This window comes from Oncorhynchus kisutch, linkage group LG20 (genome assembly GCF_002021735.2).
Source record: "Oncorhynchus kisutch isolate 150728-3 linkage group LG20, Okis_V2, whole genome shotgun sequence".
In the NCBI taxonomy this organism is placed as follows: Eukaryota; Metazoa; Chordata; class Actinopteri; order Salmoniformes; family Salmonidae; genus Oncorhynchus; species Oncorhynchus kisutch.
Genome location: NC_034193.2, coordinates 32,308,521 through 32,326,571, shown reverse-complemented (window position 1 = coordinate 32,326,571; position 18,051 = coordinate 32,308,521). Strand labels below are relative to the sequence as shown.

At 41.7% G+C, this 18,051-nt stretch overlaps 1 protein-coding gene across 2 annotated transcripts in view; it reads left to right on the top strand.

The window, feature by feature from the left end:
* Nucleotides 1-1,949: 1,949 nt before the first annotated feature.
* LOC109865908 (delta-1-pyrroline-5-carboxylate synthase) overlaps nt 1,950-18,051 on the top strand; it is a 27,499-nt gene continuing 11,397 nt past the window's right edge. The window contains exons 1-14 of one of the 2 annotated variants that reach the window (XM_020454411.2): nt 1,950-2,087; nt 3,444-3,554; nt 3,913-4,064; nt 4,332-4,481; nt 4,579-4,683; nt 5,420-5,578; nt 6,036-6,126; nt 6,222-6,346; nt 6,652-6,796; nt 7,076-7,149; nt 7,315-7,414; nt 7,565-7,785; nt 9,665-9,802; nt 10,147-10,342. In XM_020454411.2, the coding sequence (XP_020310000.1) occupies nt 3,455-3,554; nt 3,913-4,064; nt 4,332-4,481; nt 4,579-4,683; nt 5,420-5,578; nt 6,036-6,126; nt 6,222-6,346; nt 6,652-6,796; nt 7,076-7,149; nt 7,315-7,414; nt 7,565-7,785; nt 9,665-9,802; nt 10,147-10,342 (1,756 nt within the window). In that variant the 5' untranslated portion in view covers nt 1,950-2,087; nt 3,444-3,454. The remainder of the gene's footprint in view (nt 2,088-3,443; nt 3,555-3,912; nt 4,065-4,331; nt 4,482-4,578; nt 4,684-5,419; nt 5,579-6,035; nt 6,127-6,221; nt 6,347-6,651; nt 6,797-7,075; nt 7,150-7,314; nt 7,415-7,564; nt 7,786-9,664; nt 9,803-10,146; nt 10,343-18,051) is intronic. The other variant, XM_020454412.2, reaches the window with a different exon arrangement.

Genomic DNA, 18,051 nt, shown 5'->3' with positions numbered 1-18,051 from the left:
GTGCCATGGTTGCCCTGAGTTTGAAGATGTAATCCGGAGACAGGTGTTTTCTCCATCTCCTTAGCTATCATACTCTAATTCCAGAAAGTGGAGAGTAACACTGATGCAGTTCTACTATGCTATACATTTCTGCAAAATATGCGTTAGACTGGATTACATACACATACTGAGCTGCTCAAATATGCAGAAGCCTTCTACATGGCAGACCAATCTGAACTCGTCTCTCGACATGTCCAGCCAACTCATTATCTCAGCCAATCATGGCTTTCTATTTTTTATTTAACCTTCATTTAACTAGGCAAGTCAGTTAAGAACAAATTCTTATTTACAATGACGGCCTAGGAACCGTGGGTCAACTGCTTTGTTCAGGGGCAGAATTACATATTTTTACCTTGTCAGCTCGGGGATTCGATTGAGCATTCTTTTGGTTACTGGCCTAAAGCTCTAACCACTAGGCTACCTGCCCCCCCATGCCTAGTGGGAAGGTTGCTGACTTTTTCTGTGGCTTAACCAACTAGGGTTAACAATTATAGTTGTATTTACAGATGGAATACAAGCCTGTTACTAAGGAACATGAACGTTCACATGTTCCACAAAGCATTTTTACAAAAAAACGCATTTTCATTTAGTTAAAAAGGTTTTCGTTCAAATGGCTCTCCTGTGAAGTATTGACCCGTAACATACGCCTAGTTTCCTGAAACAAGTTACATTTTAGCCTACTCAACAACCTGACTCAAACAGAGAGCAATGACATTTATGTTAGCTAGCTGGCTAAGTCTATCCAGCACTCCAACTCTTCCAAGTCAAGGTAAGGCTTTTGGTTTTATTAATTTATTGCTTCTGGGGCTCATCTGTGTAAATGCTAAACTTCTTGCTTTACACTGTACTGCGTGATTTTACAAATGGAATAGATTGTGAGTTTACTAACACGTTAGTTCTAGTAGCTATGTGTTGACTATGACATTAGCTAATATGGTGATAACAATGTAGGCTGTGTGTAGATACTTTTTTCACCTGATCAGACCACTGTTGTGTTGTGCATTGAATTCCAAAAGTGAAGGGAAAATGTGAGAGGAGGAGAGCACGTACATGTGATGGGTGATCAGGGGAGTGTTCATTCAGCCAATTCAGTTGAGAAATGTTTTTTAAACGGAAGCAAATGGAGCGAAACTGGAATGGACCTACCTGAATTTGTCCAATAGTATCTCTCGTTTTAGTTGCAAAACGTAACGTTTGGACTAATGATTACACCCTAGTTCAGCAAGATGTAGGCAAGAGTGTGCTAGGTGGTATTGACTGTTTCACTTTCTGTCACCTTGATTACTCCAATTTTTCTTTCGATCTGTGCACCTACATTATAAACTTTAATTTGTAGGCTCGGTTGTAGCAACCTCATGAGGGGTTATACTGCAAATTCGAGTATCAGTAGCCTAAACCTATCAATGTTACATTGAGCTGGGTGATTGGAATGTGATTGACAGTCATCCCATATGCTGTAATAGAAATAAGTCTGTGCTCATAACATTTTTTATAATCCACCATAACCTTAAACGGCACAGACCACCACTGGATTCATCAAAAGACAGTAATTAGTTAATTTGAAAAACATCTATTGAAATGGCACTGTGGATGTATTAGACTTCAGAATTGCATTGGGGGCATACTCATATTGCAAGCTACTGTATGGGTTTTGGGTCCATTACATTTATTAGTTTACTCAGTGCTACACATAGATTACAATTCTAAAGACTACACAAATATTAGCGTCGTAGCTCTTATAACGGGACTTGAACCGTGAGAAATCACCTCACCATTCAGTCTTATCGGACATTCATATTGCTATGTACATCCTTAACTATGGCTCTTGGATGATTATACATTTTTGTATCTGTTTGCATCACTTTCAATGGGGTACCTTTATTTTGAAAGCGAACCGCTGATTCACGGTTATGTTGTTCACAACACACGTTTCGGGAACACGGTCTATGGCTGCCTGTGGATGTGGCAATCTGACGACGTGTCTTTGCTCAGCAGTTGTCAATTTTGCTGCAGCGGGAACCTTCGACTTTTATAAGTACTGACTGTTGGTGAGACATCTTTTGAATGAATTCTCTATTTTGTTTCTCTATTTGCCTACCTCAACGTTAGTCTATCGCTAGCTAGTCAGATCATAGCCTGCTGTAGCTAACGTCCGCTAGAAGCGGCCATATTGTAGTAACGTTAATCGCATATTTTGTCGTCACCCCCCAGTTTTCTCGTCATTAAGTAAAGCTGCTGAGGAAATCGAAACATTTGCAGCCTGAATAGATAAAGTGTTAAGTACGAACCGGTCAAGGGGTCACGTGTATTACTGGCTGGCCACATCAAGCCACGCGACGGTGGAGGTCTATGCCCAGCCTAGCTAGTTGTAGGATAAGCAGTGTGCACTGAATTTGCACTATTTCTGTAACTACAGCTATCAATCCTTAGTAAAAAAAAAAAAACTAACTATACTGAACAAAAATAAACGCAACAATTTCAAATATTTTACTGAGGTAGTTCATATGAGGAAATAAGTCAATTGAAATGAATAAATTAGGCCCTAATCTATGGATTTCACATGACTGGGAATGCAGCTATGCATCTGTTGATCACAGACATACCTTAAAAAAATGGGCCTCAGGTATTTCTATGCATTGATAAAATGCAATTGTCTGTAGTTTTAACCTTCCTTATACCATTCATATCCCCACTGCCACCGTGGTGCACTCTGTTCACAACGTTGACATCAGCAAACTGCTGGCCCACACATCATACATGTGGTCTGCGGTTCTGAGGCCGATTGGAGGTATTGCCAAATTTTCGAAAACACGGAGGCGGCTATGGTAGAGAAATGAACATTCAATTGTCTGGCAACCGATCTGGTGGACATTCCTGCAGTCATGCCAATTGCATGCTCCCTCAACTTGAGACATCTGTGGCTTTGTGTTGTATGATAAAACTGCACGTTTTAGTGGCCTTTTATTGTCCCAACACAAGGGGCACCTGTGTAATGCTCATGCTGTGTAATCATATTCTTGATATGCCGCTCGTCAGGTGGATTTCTTATTTTGGAAAATGAGAAATGCTCATTAAACGGGATGTAAACAAATGTGTGCACCAAATAAGCTTTATGTGCGAATGGACCATTTCTGGCATCTGTTATTTCAGCTCATGAAACAAGGGACCAAAACTTTGCATGTTGCATTTTATATTTTTGTTGTGTGTAGTATAGCTGGCTAACTTCAGCGCTTTAGACTGTTGACAACAATTGGTGCAAGCCGGTGCACCAAGCTATTTTCTACCAATTAATCTACAACGAGACAATTTGGTTTAGCTTACTCTCAAGCAGATGTACACCTGTATTTCAGCCTAAAGGATACCCACTTAATTTTGATGTATAAATAGCTGTGTACTCTCCTCAGATCACATTGCCATGATGTTGCAGAGGCTGGCCTTGTGTTCCAGTCTACGTTCCAGGAGCCTGCAAGCAAATGTTTGCCCACGCTTTGCCAGGGCAGTGTCCCAAAGCAAGTGTAAGTAGCCAACCCCATTCCACCATTCCAAAACACACTGCACTTGTACACCCCACTACAGATGACACTTGGCACTTAACCTCTTTGGCAGTCTCAGATGTATGCCCATATAATAGCCTAACATATGCTGTTGTCATACAACCCAAGGTTTACGACGAGAACTGCGTTCAGTACGTTTTGGAGGAAGTTATTTTGGGTCATGTTCAGTAGGCATGAAACGGAAGCAAACAAGTTAAATATGAGGGTACTGTCTGAACTAAGAAACTTTCATTTTTGTTTTTCGTTGCGTAATGTTTTGCTACGATGTACCCTAATGAACATGACTGGTGTTAAATGAATGTCCTGTTATCTGTTGCAGTCCCTGTCACCCATTCTCCTGGGAAGTCAGCAGCGCACCGCAGTGAGCTCAGACAGGCCAAGCGCATTGTGGTGAAATTGGGCAGTGCTGTGGTGACGCGGGGAGATGAGTGTGGCTTGGCTCTCGGGCGTCTCGCCTCCATTGTGGAGCAGGTGAGGTCACAACCCGGTCATTAATTATATAAGTTGTAATGACCAGGAACTACTAGCAAGAACCAGAAATAATGTAGAAATAGAAGACTCCAGAATATTGAAATTGAAGACATGATTATGTGGGTTTTGATTGGCATTGAAAGGTATCTTCTAAAATTTAAGGGGAGAAACTGCTGAGGTAATGTTCAGTTACATTTTTGGTGGGTCTTGAGAGAACACTTACACTAAGTGGTGTGTAAGAAGAGCTCATTGTTGTCTGTCCCTTAGGTGGCCGTGCTGCAGAACCAAGGCAGGGAGATGATGATTGTCACCAGTGGGGCCGTTGCTTTCGGAAGGCAGAGACTGAGACACGAGATCCTGCTATCTCAGAGTGTCAGACAAGCCTTGCACTCTGGACAGAACCAACTCAAAGAAATGGTATACCAAATCTCCTCACAACAGATTGGATGACAATAGATCAATAACTATTGACATATTGGCTTTTACTAATGATTTCTATTTCTCTGCGCTTCAGTCACTTCCAGTTCTGGAGGCCCGGGCGTGTGCAGCTGCTGGACAGAGTGGCTTGATGGCTCTGTATGAAGCTATGTTCACCCAGTACAGCACCTGCACTGCACAGGTACAAACACACTTACAAAATAATTACTGTATCATTCTTTGCAGATGGAATTGCATAGTGTCTGATGTCACTACATTCATGGATTGTTTTTCTATTCTTTTTCTTAGCCAAAGTTGTATTGACAAATCAAATGTTATTTGTCACATGTGCCGAATACAACAAATGTAGAACTTACAGTGAAATGCTTACTTTTACGAACCCCTAACCAACAATGCAGTTTTAAAAAATGCAGATAAGAAATAAAAGTAACAAGTAATTAAAGAGCAGCAGTAAAATAACAATAGCGAGACTATATATACACAGGGGGGGTACCGGTATAGAGTCAATGTGCGGGGGCACCGGTTAGTTGAGGTATTTTGTACATGTAGGTAGAGTTATTAAAGTGACTATGCATAGATGATAACAGAGTAGCAGTGGTGTAAAGGAGGGGGGAAATGCAAATATTCTGGGTAGCCATTTGATTAGATGTTCAGGAGTCTAATGGCCTGGGGGTAGAAGTTGTTTAGAAGCCTCTTGGACCTAGACTTGGCGCTCCGGTACTGCTTACCGTGTGGTAGCAGAGAACAATCTGACTAGGGTGGTTGGAGTCTTTGACAATTTTTAGGGCCTTCTCCTGACACCGCCTGGTATAGAGGTCTTGGATGGTAGGAAGCTTGGCCCCAGTACATGTTTTTAGAATTACTATATGCCTACGTTAAACCCTCATACTGAGATCTTTCGTATGCCTCTTCAATAGATCCTTGTGACGAACCTCGACTTCCACGATGAGCAGAAGCGTCGCAACCTGAACAGCACCCTCCACGAGCTGCTGCGCATGAACATAGTGCCCATCATCAACACCAATGACGCAGTTGTACCGCCCCCTGTTCCAAACAGTGACCTTCAGGGGGTAAATGTGGGTACTTTGTGAAGGGCATGCTGGGAATGCGTAGTGTGGTTGTGATGGTTTATTACATAAGGCATATATTTTATTTTACTTTCTCCACCCACACAAATGTTTCATTTTGGTTTAGCGTTTGTTTGAAAATATATGTAATTAGCTTTGACGATTTCTACTTTTATTAGTACTGCTTCATGCATCTGAGGGGCGAATCTGGACTTCCACTTAGTCTTCCATTGATGCCAATGCAAACCTAAGTGAAAACTTGGCTAATGTGGAAGTTAGTATATGACTTATGTTGAAGTCAGAGCCAATGCTAGTATAGAGGGGCCTATTGTAGCAAGTTTTTATACAGCAAGCTGCTCTTACTTTAAAATGACATCCTAGGTTAGGGTACATTGGGTACATTGAGCTGTTTGCATGTATTAAATGGGGTCATGCTTTTTTATGTTTTTTTTTCTTGCATTTTTAGGTAATACACATCAAGGATAACGACAGCTTGGCTGCAAGACTGGCTGTTGAAATGAAAGCAGACCTTCTTATTGCTCTATCTGATGTTGAAGGTATGTAATGCATTTTGAAATTAGCTACGTTGTTGTTCATTTACTCTCAGCTAAAATAAAAAGTGTATTTGCGTTGACCATGTTGTATCCCACAGGATTGTATGACAGCCCCCCAGGAACAGATGACGCTAAACTCATCGATATCTTCTACCCCGGAGACCAGCAGTCTATCAGATATGGCTCAAAGTCCAAAGTGGGCATTGGGGGCATGGAGGCAAAGGTTAGTGGCTAGCAACCACCATCTACACTCCAAGTGTTAAAATAGTGTGGTTGGCCGTTTGAAAGAAGGTTTAATCAATCAATCAATTTCATTTATAAAACCCTTTACATCAGCAGTTGTCACAAGTGCTTTTACAGTAACTCGGATTAAGGCCCTAAAGTCAAAAGCAAGCAGAAAGAAAGAGGGATACTCCCTAAATAGAAGAAACCTAGGGAAGAACCAGGGCCAGATGGGGGACACACCCTCCACAGGCTGTACGGGGTATGTTTCATTGTAAATGTTTATTAGAACCATGTCTCACCCAGGTGAAGTCTGCTCTGTGGGCGCTTCAGGGTGGCACGTCGGTCGTCATTGCCAATGGCACCGACCCCAAAGTCACGGGCCACGTCATCACAGACATAGTGGAGGGAAAGAAAGTGGGCACATTCTTCTCTGAGGTCAAGCCTGCTGGTGAGTCACTGATACCTTTGTAGAGAAATAAACTCCAACCTACAGTAGATTAGAAGCAGTAGTTACACTCATTAATAAACTACATTATTTGTAAAAATGCAGTTCATTACAATTCATGAGCATTTGTAACATTTATAATAATGTATAAAGAATTTATAAGCATTTCAAAAAGCATTTATAATGGCTCATGTATGAAAATGGTTACAAAGAGTCACTGAAACAGTTAAGTTGGTGAGATGCCCCACTCAGGTTCATGTTGTTGTGTGATGTGACACACAGGTCCCACTGTGGAGCAGCAGACAGAAATGGCCAGGCAGGCAGGCAGGACTCTGGCCACTCTTCACCCAGATGAGGTGAGCATTCCCTTTTTTTTTTTACCCTTTTCACACTACAGAGCTGTGCCGAGCTATACTGACTGGCCTGGTTACAGAGTGCCCATCTGAGCTGATGTGTGATCTATCTCTGCTGTACTTTAGTAATCTTTTTAAGGACGTCTGTATTCATTCACACTCAACCAGAGAGGAGAGATAATTTGCCGTCTGGCTGACCTGCTGACAGAGAAGAAGGATGAGATCCTCAGTGCCAACAAGAGAGACATGGAGACTGCAGCATCATCAGGTACTCAATGTAGCTTCATCAGGTCACAATGGCCTCAAATTAGGATCATACCAGATATTGTTAATATTGCTGACACAAGCTGTCTGTCGATCAGCAATTGATAAAAGCCATAAGAATGTTGGTGTTACATTTTAGTGTGATTCCCTCTAGGCCGTCTCTCCCAACCCCTGCTGGCAAGGTTGAGTCTGTCCACATCGAAGCTGAACAGCCTAGCCATAGGCCTGCGTCAGATTGCTGTATCGTCCAGGGACAGCGTGGGGCAGGTGCTCCGCAGGACCAGAGTCGCCAACAACCTGGAGCTCGAACAGATCACTGTGCCCATCGGGGTCCTGCTGGTCATCTTTGAGTCCCGACCCGACTGCCTTCCTCAGGTCAGTCACCTGATGGTGGCCATGCTGCTAAACCACAAGGCTCATCCTGGGTCCAATCCCAAATGGACCCCTAGACACTTCACCCTAGGCACTTGTGGAGATCTGAGAGGATTTGTTTGGAAAATAAGCAATATGGTGAAACTAACATCGCTTCACCTTGCTCTCTAATAGGCTATTACCATATTGTTTACATTTGTCAAATCCTCTCTAATTTATTAGTTATCTAAACATTTGTTTTACTTTACCCCCTTTTTCTACTTGGTAGTTACGATCTTGTCTCATCGCTGCATGTCCCCTACGGACTCGGGAGAGGCGACGGTCGAGAGACGTGTCTTCCGAAACACAACCCTGCCAAGCCGCACTGCTTCTTGACACACTGCTCGCTTAACTTCTTGCGACTATCAAACCCGGATCCGGGAGCGTAATCATAGCCTCAAACTAATTAGCATAACGCAGCGGACATAAATCTTCCTACAAAATCTTCCTATTCATGAAAATCACAAATGAAATGTATTGAGACACAGCTTAGCCTTTTGTTAATCACACTGTCATCTCAGATTTTCTAAATATGCTTATAGCCAACGCTAGACAAACATTTGTCTAAGTTTATCATGGCATAATTCTATGCTAGGCTCTGCTGGCAGCAGGCAACATTTTCACGAAAATAAGAAAAGCAATCAAATTAACTTTGAAGAACTTCGGATATTTTCACTCAGGACACTCCCAGCTAGATAGCAAATGTTCCTTTTTTCCCAAAATATTATTTTTGTAGGCGAAATAGCTCCCGTTTGTTCGTCACGTTTGGCTGAGAAATCGACCGGAAAATGCGGTCACTACAACCTCAAACTTTTTTCCAAATTAGCTCCATAATATCGACAGAAACATGGCAAACGTTGTTTAGAATCAATCCTCAAGGTGTTTTTCACATAACAATTCGATAATATATCCGTCGGGACAATTGGTTTCTCATAAGAAGCGATTGGAAAAATGGCTACTTGTGTACTTTACGCAAGATTTTCTGCGGGAGCCATCATGTGACCACTTGCTAAATGTGGTCCCTTACGGCTATTCTTCAATGGAAATGCCTAAAAAGACGTCACAATGCTGTAGACACCTTGGGGAATACGTAGAAAACGTAAGCTCATTCGTAGCTCATTCACAGCCATATAAGGAGTCATTGGCATGAGGCGGTTTCAAAAAATGCGGCACTTCCTGATTGGATTTTTATCTGGGTTTCGCCTATAACATCAGTTCTGTTGCACTTACAGACAATATCTTTGCAGTTTTGGAAACGTCAGTGTTTTCTATCCAAAGCTGTCAATTATATGCATACTCGAGCATCTTTTCCTGCCAAAATATCTTGTTTAAAACGGGAATGTTTTTTATCCAAAAATTAAAATACTGCCCCCTAGTTACAAATGGTTAACCCCGCAGCCAGCCCCACCAATGTGTCGGAGGAAACACCATCCAACTGACGACCGGATTCAGCTTGCAGGCTCCCGGCCCGCAACAAGCAGTTGCTATACCCGCAATAACATCTGCTAAATATGTGTATGTGACCAATAAAATTTGATTTGATTAAGAGCACGATGACACAAGGAAATCTCATGCCTCATGGGTGTCACGGTTACAGATTTTAAGTACACAGGACATATGGTCTAAGGGATCGAACCCGAGGCTGTAGTGGCACATCAGCACTGCAAAAGTGCCTTAGACCACTGCGCCACTCGGGAGGCCTCAAATCCTCTCAGATGTACACAGGACATATGGTCTAAGGGTTGATTTGAGATTCCACCCTATTGTCTTTTATTTTAAGAGACATGATAGTACTGATGTGTGACTGAAGTGTCGTATGGACTTGTACCGATATGAAATACAGGTGTCAGCTCTGGCTATTGCCAGTGGAAATGCTCTGTTACTGAAGGGGGGAAAAGAAGCGGCCAACACCAACCGTATCTTGCATCAGCTGACCCAGGAGGCGCTCTCTATCCATGGGGTGAAGGATGCTATTCAGCTGGTAAGAGCTTGATCCAAATCAATGGGACATTTGAGGCAGGAGTTGAGTTTTAGGTTATGCATAACACTTTTATTAGATACACTTACTTTACAGATAGGATAAATCATTTGTGTGGTGTGAACAACAGTACATTTGTACTGTAGGTCAGGGCTGGAGTAAATTCTAATTTAATTCAGTCATTTTAGGACGTAAACTGAAATTCACATTTTCCTCAATTCTTCTCTATGAGAAGATAATTGGAATTAACTGAATTAAAATGGAATTGACCCCATTAGCCCTGTTGCAGGTACATATGATTTTAGTTTGCATCTTAGTAAAGTATGTTATTAACATGTGTGCTGTAGGTGAGTACCCGTGAGGAGGTGGAGGACCTGTGTAGACTAGATAAGATGATAGACCTGATCATCCCTCGAGGCTCGTCCCAGCTGGTCAGAGACATCCAGAGAGCTGCCAAGGGCATCCCTGTGCTGGGACACAGTGAGGGCATCTGCCATGTCTACATCGACTCTGAGGCCTGCATCGAAAAGGCTATTGACATCAGTGAGTGCTTCATTACCTCATTGTTTATAAGCAACTTATGGTGAAGCTATCTTGTGGATGTCATGAACTGTCAGTCCTTGCGTCTAGGGCACGTGTCAAACTCGTTCTGCAGAAGGCAGTGTCTGCCAGTTTTCGCTCCTCCCTTGTACTTGATTGATGAATTAAGGTCATGATTGGTAAGGAACTCCCCTCAGCCGGTTGTCTAGGTCTTAAAAACCAAAAACCAGCAGATGGCTTTAGTTTACATTAAATTATGTACTCATTCATTACTCATTCATACACCCAGTCAGAGGTTCCCAAGCTTTTTATAGTCCCGTACCCCTTCAAACATTCAACCTCCAGCTGCATACCCCTTCTAGCATCAGGGTCAGCGTGCTCTCAAATGTTGTTTTTCCTCGCCATTGTAAGCCTGCCACACACACTACGATACATTTATTAAACATGAGAATGAGTGAGTTTTTGTCACAATCCGGCTCATGGGAAGTGACAAAGAGCTCTTATAGGACCAGGGCACAAATAATATTATAATGATAATTTTGTTCTTTATTTAGCCATCTTACATATAAAACCTTATTATTCACAATTTGAGGAACAAACTCACCACAGGTTAATGAGAAGGGTGTGCTTGAAAGGATGCACATTCAGTTGAAGTAGGAAGTTTACATACACCTTAGCAAAATACATTTTAAACAATTCCTGACATTTAATCCTAGTAAAGATTCCCTGTCTTAGGTCAGTTAGGATCACCACTATTTTAAGAATGTGAAATGTCAGAATAATGGTAGAGAGAAGGGTTTATTTCAGCTTTTATTTCTTTCATCACATTCCCAGTGAGGTAGAACTTTATATACTCAAATACTAAATTTGGTAGCATTGCCTTTAAATTGTTTAACTTGGGTCAAAGTTTTCGAGTAGGCTTCCACAAGCTTCCCAGAATAAGTTGGGTGAATTTTGGCCCATTCCTCCTGACAGAGCTGGTGTAACTGAGTCAGGTTTGTAGGCCTCCTTGCTCGCACACACTTTTTGAATTCTGCCCACAAATGTTCTATAGGGTTGAGGTTAGGGCTTTGTGATGGCCTCTCCAATACCTTGACTTTGTTGTCCTTAAGCCATTTTTCCACAACTTTGGAAGTATGCTTGGGGTCATTGTCCGTTTGGAAGACCCATTTGCGACCAAGCTTTAACTTCCTGACTGATATCTTGAGATGTTGCTTCAATATATCCACGTAATTTTCCTTTCCTTATGATGCCATCTATTTTGTGAAGCAAAGCACCCCCACAACATGATGCTGCCACCTCCGTGCTTCACTGTTGGTAAGGTGTTCGTTGGCTTGCAAGCATCCCCCTTTTTCCTCCAAACATAACGATGGTCATTATGGCCGAACAATTCTTTTTTTGTTTCATCGGACCGGAGGACATTTATCCAAAAAGTACGATCTTGGTTCCCATATGCAGTTGCAAACCGTAGTCTGGCTTTTTCATGGTGGTTTTGGACCAGTGGCTTCTTCCTTGCTGGGCTGCCTTTCAGGTTATGTCGATGTAGGACTCGTTTTACTGTGGATATAGATTATTTTGTGCCTGTTTCCTCCAGCATCTTCACAAGGTCCTTTTGCCGTTGTTCTGGGATTGATTTGCACATTTCGCACCAAAGTACGTTCATCTCTAGGAGACAGAACGCATGGTATGACGGCTGCATGGTCCCATGGTGTTTATACTTGCGTACTATTGTTTGTACAGATGAATGTGGTACCTTCAGGCGTTTTGAAATTGCTCCCAAGGATGAACCAGACTTGTGGAGGTCTACATTTTTTTTACGAGGTCTTAGCTGATTTCTTTTGATTTTCCCATGATGTCAAGCAAAGAGGCACTGCATTTTGAAGGTAGGGCTTGAAATACATCCACAGGTACACCTCCAATTGACTCAAATTATGTCAATTAGCCTATCAGAAGCTTCTAAAGCCATGACATAATTTTCTGGAATTTTCCAAGCTGTTTAAAGGCACAATCAACTTGGTGTATGTAAACTATGATTTTTCAACGTTAATTATTGGAGGACCAAAAAAAGCCGATACCGATTAATCGGATGCTTTTTATTTATATATATTTGTAATAATGACAATTACAACAATTCTTAATGAACACTTATTTTAACTTAATATAATACATAAAAATCAATTTAGTCTCAAATAAATAATGAAACATGTTCAATTTGGTTTAAATAATGCAAAAACACAGTGTTGGAGAAGAAAGTATGAAAGCTGGTGGTTCCTTTTAACATGAGTCTTCAATATTCCCAGTTAAGAAGTTTTAGGTTTTAGTTATTATAGGAATTATAGGACTATTTCTCTCTCTACCATTTGCATTTCATATACCTTTGACTATTGACATTCTTATAGGCACTATAGTATTGCCAGCCTAATCTTCGGAGTTGATAGGCTTGAAGTCATAAACAGCGCTGTACTTTAAGCATCGCGAAGAGCTGCTGGCAAACGCAGGAAAGTGCTGTTTGAATGAATGCTTATGAGCCTGCTGCTGCCTACCACCACTCAGACTGCTCTATCAAATCATAGACTTAATTATAATAAACACACAGAAATAAGAGGCGTAGGTCATTAATATGGTCAAATCCGGAAACTATAATTTAGAAAACCAAACGTTTATTCTTTCAGTGAAATACGGAACCGTTCCAAATATTGTTGATACATTGCACAACCTTCAATGTTATGTAATGTCATAATTATGTAAAAATCTGGCAAATTATTTACGGTCTTTGTTAGGAAGAAATGGTCTTCACACAGTTCGCAACGAGCCAGGCGCCTCAAACTGCTGCATATACCCTGACTCTGCTTGCACAGAACGCAAGAGAGGTGACACAATTTCCCGAGTTATTATTGCCTGCTATCATGAATTTATTTTAGCCAAATATGCAGGATTAAAAAATATTTACTTTTGTATTGATTTTAAGAAAGGCATTGATATTTATGGTTAGGTACATTGGTGCAACGACAGTGCTTTTTTCGCGAATGCGCTTGTTAAATCATCACCCGTTTGGTGAAGTAGGCTGTGATTTGATGATAAATTAACAGGCACCGCATTGACTATTTGCAATTCAGGACAAGCTAGTTAATTAACCTTTTGCGACTAGCAATCCCGTATCCGGGAGCGTAATCATAGCCTCAAATGCATTAGCATAACGCAGCGGACATATACCACTAGAAACTTTTCCTATTTATGAAAATCGCAAATGAAATTAATAAAATATATTCAAACACAAGCTTAGCTTTTTGTTAACAACACTGTCATCTCAGATTTTCAAAATATGTGTTACAGCCAACGCGAGACAAGAATTTGTGTAAGTTGATCATGGCATAATGCTATGCTAGGCTCTACTGGCAGCAGGCAACATTTTCACGAAAATAAGAAAAGCAACCAAATTAAATCATTTACCTTTGAAGAACTTCGGATGCTTTCACTCAGGAGACTCCCAGTTAGATGGCAAATATTCCTTTTTTCCAAAAATATTATTTTTGTAGGCGAAAAAGCTCCCGTTTCTTCATCATGCTTGGCTGAGAAATCGACCGGGAAAATGCTACTACTACAACAACGCCAAACTTTTTTCAAAATTAGCTACATAATATCGACAGAAAATATCTTGTTTAAAACGGGAACGTTTTTCATCCAAAAATGTTTATAGCGCCCCCTAGTCGCAAGAAGTTAAACTAGTAATATCATCAACCATGTGTAGTTAACCAGTGATTAAGATTGTTTTTTATCAGTTTAATGCTAGCTAGCAACTTACTGTGGCTCCTTGCGGCACTCGCGTAACAGGTGGCCAAAAATGCCGTTTACCGATTGTTATGAAAACTTGAAATCGGCCATGCTGTTCGGTCGACCTCTACACTCCAACATAAGTGTATGTAAATTTCCGACTTCAACTGTAACTCTGCAATGTTGGGTTGTATTAGAGAGAGTCTGTCTTAAATCATTTTCCCCACACAATCTGTGCCTGTATTTAGTTTTCATGCTAGTGAGGGCCGAGAATCCACTCTCACATAGGTACGTGGTTGCAAAGGGCATTAGTGTCTTAACAGCGTGATTTGCCATGGCCATGGCAGGATACAATCCAGAAATCTGGCAGTGGCTTCTGATTTTAAATTCAATTTTCACAGAACCGCTTGTTGCAATTTCCATGAGGCTTTCTTGTTGAGATATCGGTAAGTGGACTGGAGGCAGGGCATGAAAGCGATCACGAATCCAGTTGTTTGTTTCGTCCGTTTCGGGGAAAGTACTTGCGTAATTGCGCACCCAGCTCAATCAGGTGCTTCGCTATATCACATATGACATTTTCTGTAAGCTTGAGTTAATTTGCACACAAAAAATCATGCAATGATGGAAAGACCTGTGTTGTCCTTGTTAACTTCTTGCGTCGAGCCATCCCGGATCCGGGATCGTGAATACAGCCTCAAGCTCATTACCATAACGCAACGTTAACTATTCATGAAAATCGCAAATGAAATGAAATTAATATGCTAGCTCTCAAGCTTAGCCTTTTGTTAACAACACTGTCATCTCAGATTTTCAAAATATGCTTCTCAACCATAGCAAAACAAGCATTTGTGTAACAGCTAGCGCGGCTAGCGTAGCATTTAGCATTAGCATCAGCAGGCAACATTTTCACAAAAACCAGAAAATCATTCAAATAAAATAATTTACCTTTGAAGAACTTCAGATGTTTTCAATGAGGAGACTCTCAGTTAGATAGCAAATGCTCAGTTTTTCCTGAAAGAGTATTTGTTTAGGAGAAATTGCTCCGTTTGGTGCGTCACGTTTGGCTACGAAAAAAACCTGTATCCAGGAGTGTAATTATCCCCGCAGCTCATTAGCATAACACAACGTTAACTATTCATGAAAATCACAAATGAAATGAAATTAATATGCTGGCTCTCAAGCTTTTAGCCTTTTGTTAACAACACTGTCATCAAAGATTATTTGTTTAGGAGAAATTGCTCCGTTTGGTGCGTCACGTTTGGCTACCAACAAAAAACGAAAATTCCGTTTTCAAAACGCCAAACCTTTTTCCAAATTAACTCCATAATATCGACTGAAACATGGTAAACGTTGTTTAGAATCAATCCTCAAGGTGTTTTTCACATCTCTTCATGATATATCGTTCATTGAAAGCCTCCTCTCTCCTCTCAATCACTTGATGACTGCGTGCAGCTTGTAGATTACGCACCAATTTAGACAAAGGACACTGGGCGGACCCCTGGTAAATGTAGTCTCTTATGGCCAATCTTCCAATGATATGCCTACAAATACGTCACAATGCTGCAGACACCTTGGAGAAACGATAGAAAGGGCAGGCTCATTCCCGGCGCATTCACAGCCATATAAGGAGACAATGGAAAACAGAGCTTCAAAAATGCTGCCCATTTCCTGGTTGAAGTTTCATCTTGGTTTTGTGGCACTCGCAGATAATATCTTTGCGGTTTTGGAAACCTTAGTGTTTTCTTTCCAAAGCTGCCAATTATATGCATAGTCGAGCATCTTTTCGTGACAAAATATTGCGCTTAAAACGGGCACGTTTTTTTTATCCATAAATTAAAAGAGCGCCCCCTATATCCAAGAAGTTAATGCAGACAGAAAAGCGCTCCAACTTCTTAACCTGTTACGGCTAGACATTCCGCTAGCAGAACCCCTCGACAACATCCGGTGAAATGGCAGAGCGCAAAATTCAATTTAAATTACTATAAATATTAAACTTTCATGAAATCACACATGCAATACACCAAATTAAAGCCACACTTGTTAATCCAGCGAATGTGTCAGATTTCAAAAAGGCTTTACGGCGAAAGAAAACCATGCGATTATCTGAGGATAGCACCCCACCAAACAAACACATGACATTCATATTTCAACCAGCCAGGCGCGACACAAAACGCAGAAATAACAATATAATTCATGCCTTTGAAAATCTTCTTTTGTTGGCACTCCAATATGTCCCGTAAACATCACAAACGGTCCTTTTGTTCGATAAATTCTCCAAAATATCAATTTATTTGGCGCGTTTGATCCAGAAAAACACTGGTTCCAACTCGCACAACATGACTATAAAATATCTAATAAGTTACCTGTAAACTTGTTCCAAACAAAGTTTGGAAAACAAAGTGTATCTAGCTTTCAGGTCACGCGCCCCTAATAAACAGTACAATAGACTCGAGCCTCGTTCTGAACAACCCTACTTCTTCATTTCTCAAAGGAAAAACATCAACCAATTTCTAAAGACTGTTGACATCTAGTGGAAGTAATATGATCTGCAAGCAAGTACCTTAGAAATCTAGATCCCCATAGAAAACCCATTGAAAAGAGTGACCTCAATCATTTTTTCCCCGGATGAATTTTTCTCCGGTTTTTTCCTGCCATATCAGTCCTGTTAAACATTTTTTTAGAAAACACTAAGTTTCTAAAACGATCTAAATCTACCAATTATCCTAGCTTCTGGGCCTGAGTAGCAGGCAGTTTACTTTGGGTACGCTTTTCATCCGGATGTGAAAATACTGCCCCCTAGCCCGAAGAGGCTAATGATAGCCTCAATTTTGTCCTGCACATTGAATATAGTTGCGGAGAGTCCCTGTAATCCTAGATTCAGATTGTTCAGTGAGAAAAAACATCACCTTGATAGGCCAGTCGTGTGAGAAACTCGTCATCATGCAAGCGGTCAAACAAGTGAAAATTATGGTCAGTTAAAACATTAAGCTCGTCTCTCAATTCAAAAGACATGTCGGTGCTTTGCCCCTTGATAACCAGCGCACGTATGTATGTTGTAAAAGCATTACATGGTCGCTGCCCATATTGCGTAGTGCAGAAAATACACAAAAGTTCAGGGGCCTTGCTTTAACCTGTCTGGCAACGTGGAACCCCTCGCCAACAGCCAATGAATTTGCAGGGCGCCAACAACATCTCCACCCCGCTGATCCTCAACACTGGGGCCCCACAAGGGTGCGTTCTGAGCCCTCTCCTGTACTCCCTGTTCACCCACGACTGCGTGGCCACGCACGCCTCCAACTCAATCATCAAGTTTGCGGACGACACAACAGTGGTAGGCTTGATTACCAACAACGACGAGACGGCCTACAGGGAGGAGGTGAGGGCCCTCGGAGTGTGGTGTCAGGAAAATAACCTCACACTCAAAGTCGACAAAACTAAGGAGATGATTGTGGACTTCAGGAAACAGCAGAGGGAACACCCCCCTATCCACATCGATGGAACTGTAGTGGAGAGGGTAGCAAGTTTTAAGTTCCTCGGCGTACACATCACAGACAAACTGAATTGGTCCACCCACACAGACAGCATCGTGAAGAAGGCTCAGCAGTGCCTCTTCAACCTCAGGAGGCTGAAGAAATTTGGCTTGTCACCAAAAGCACTCACAAACTTCTACAGATGCACAATCGAGAGCATCCTGTCGGGCTGTATCACCGCCTGGTACGGCAACTGCTCCGCCCACAACCGTAAGGCTCTCCAGAGGGTAGTGAGGTCTGCACAACGCATCACCGGGGGCAAACTACCTGCCCTCCAGGACACCTACATCACCCAATGTCACAGGAAGGCCATAAAGATCATCAAGGACAACAACCACCCGAGCCACTGCCTGTTCACCCCGCTATCATCCAGAAGGCGAGGTCAGTACAGGTGCATCAAAGCTGGGACCG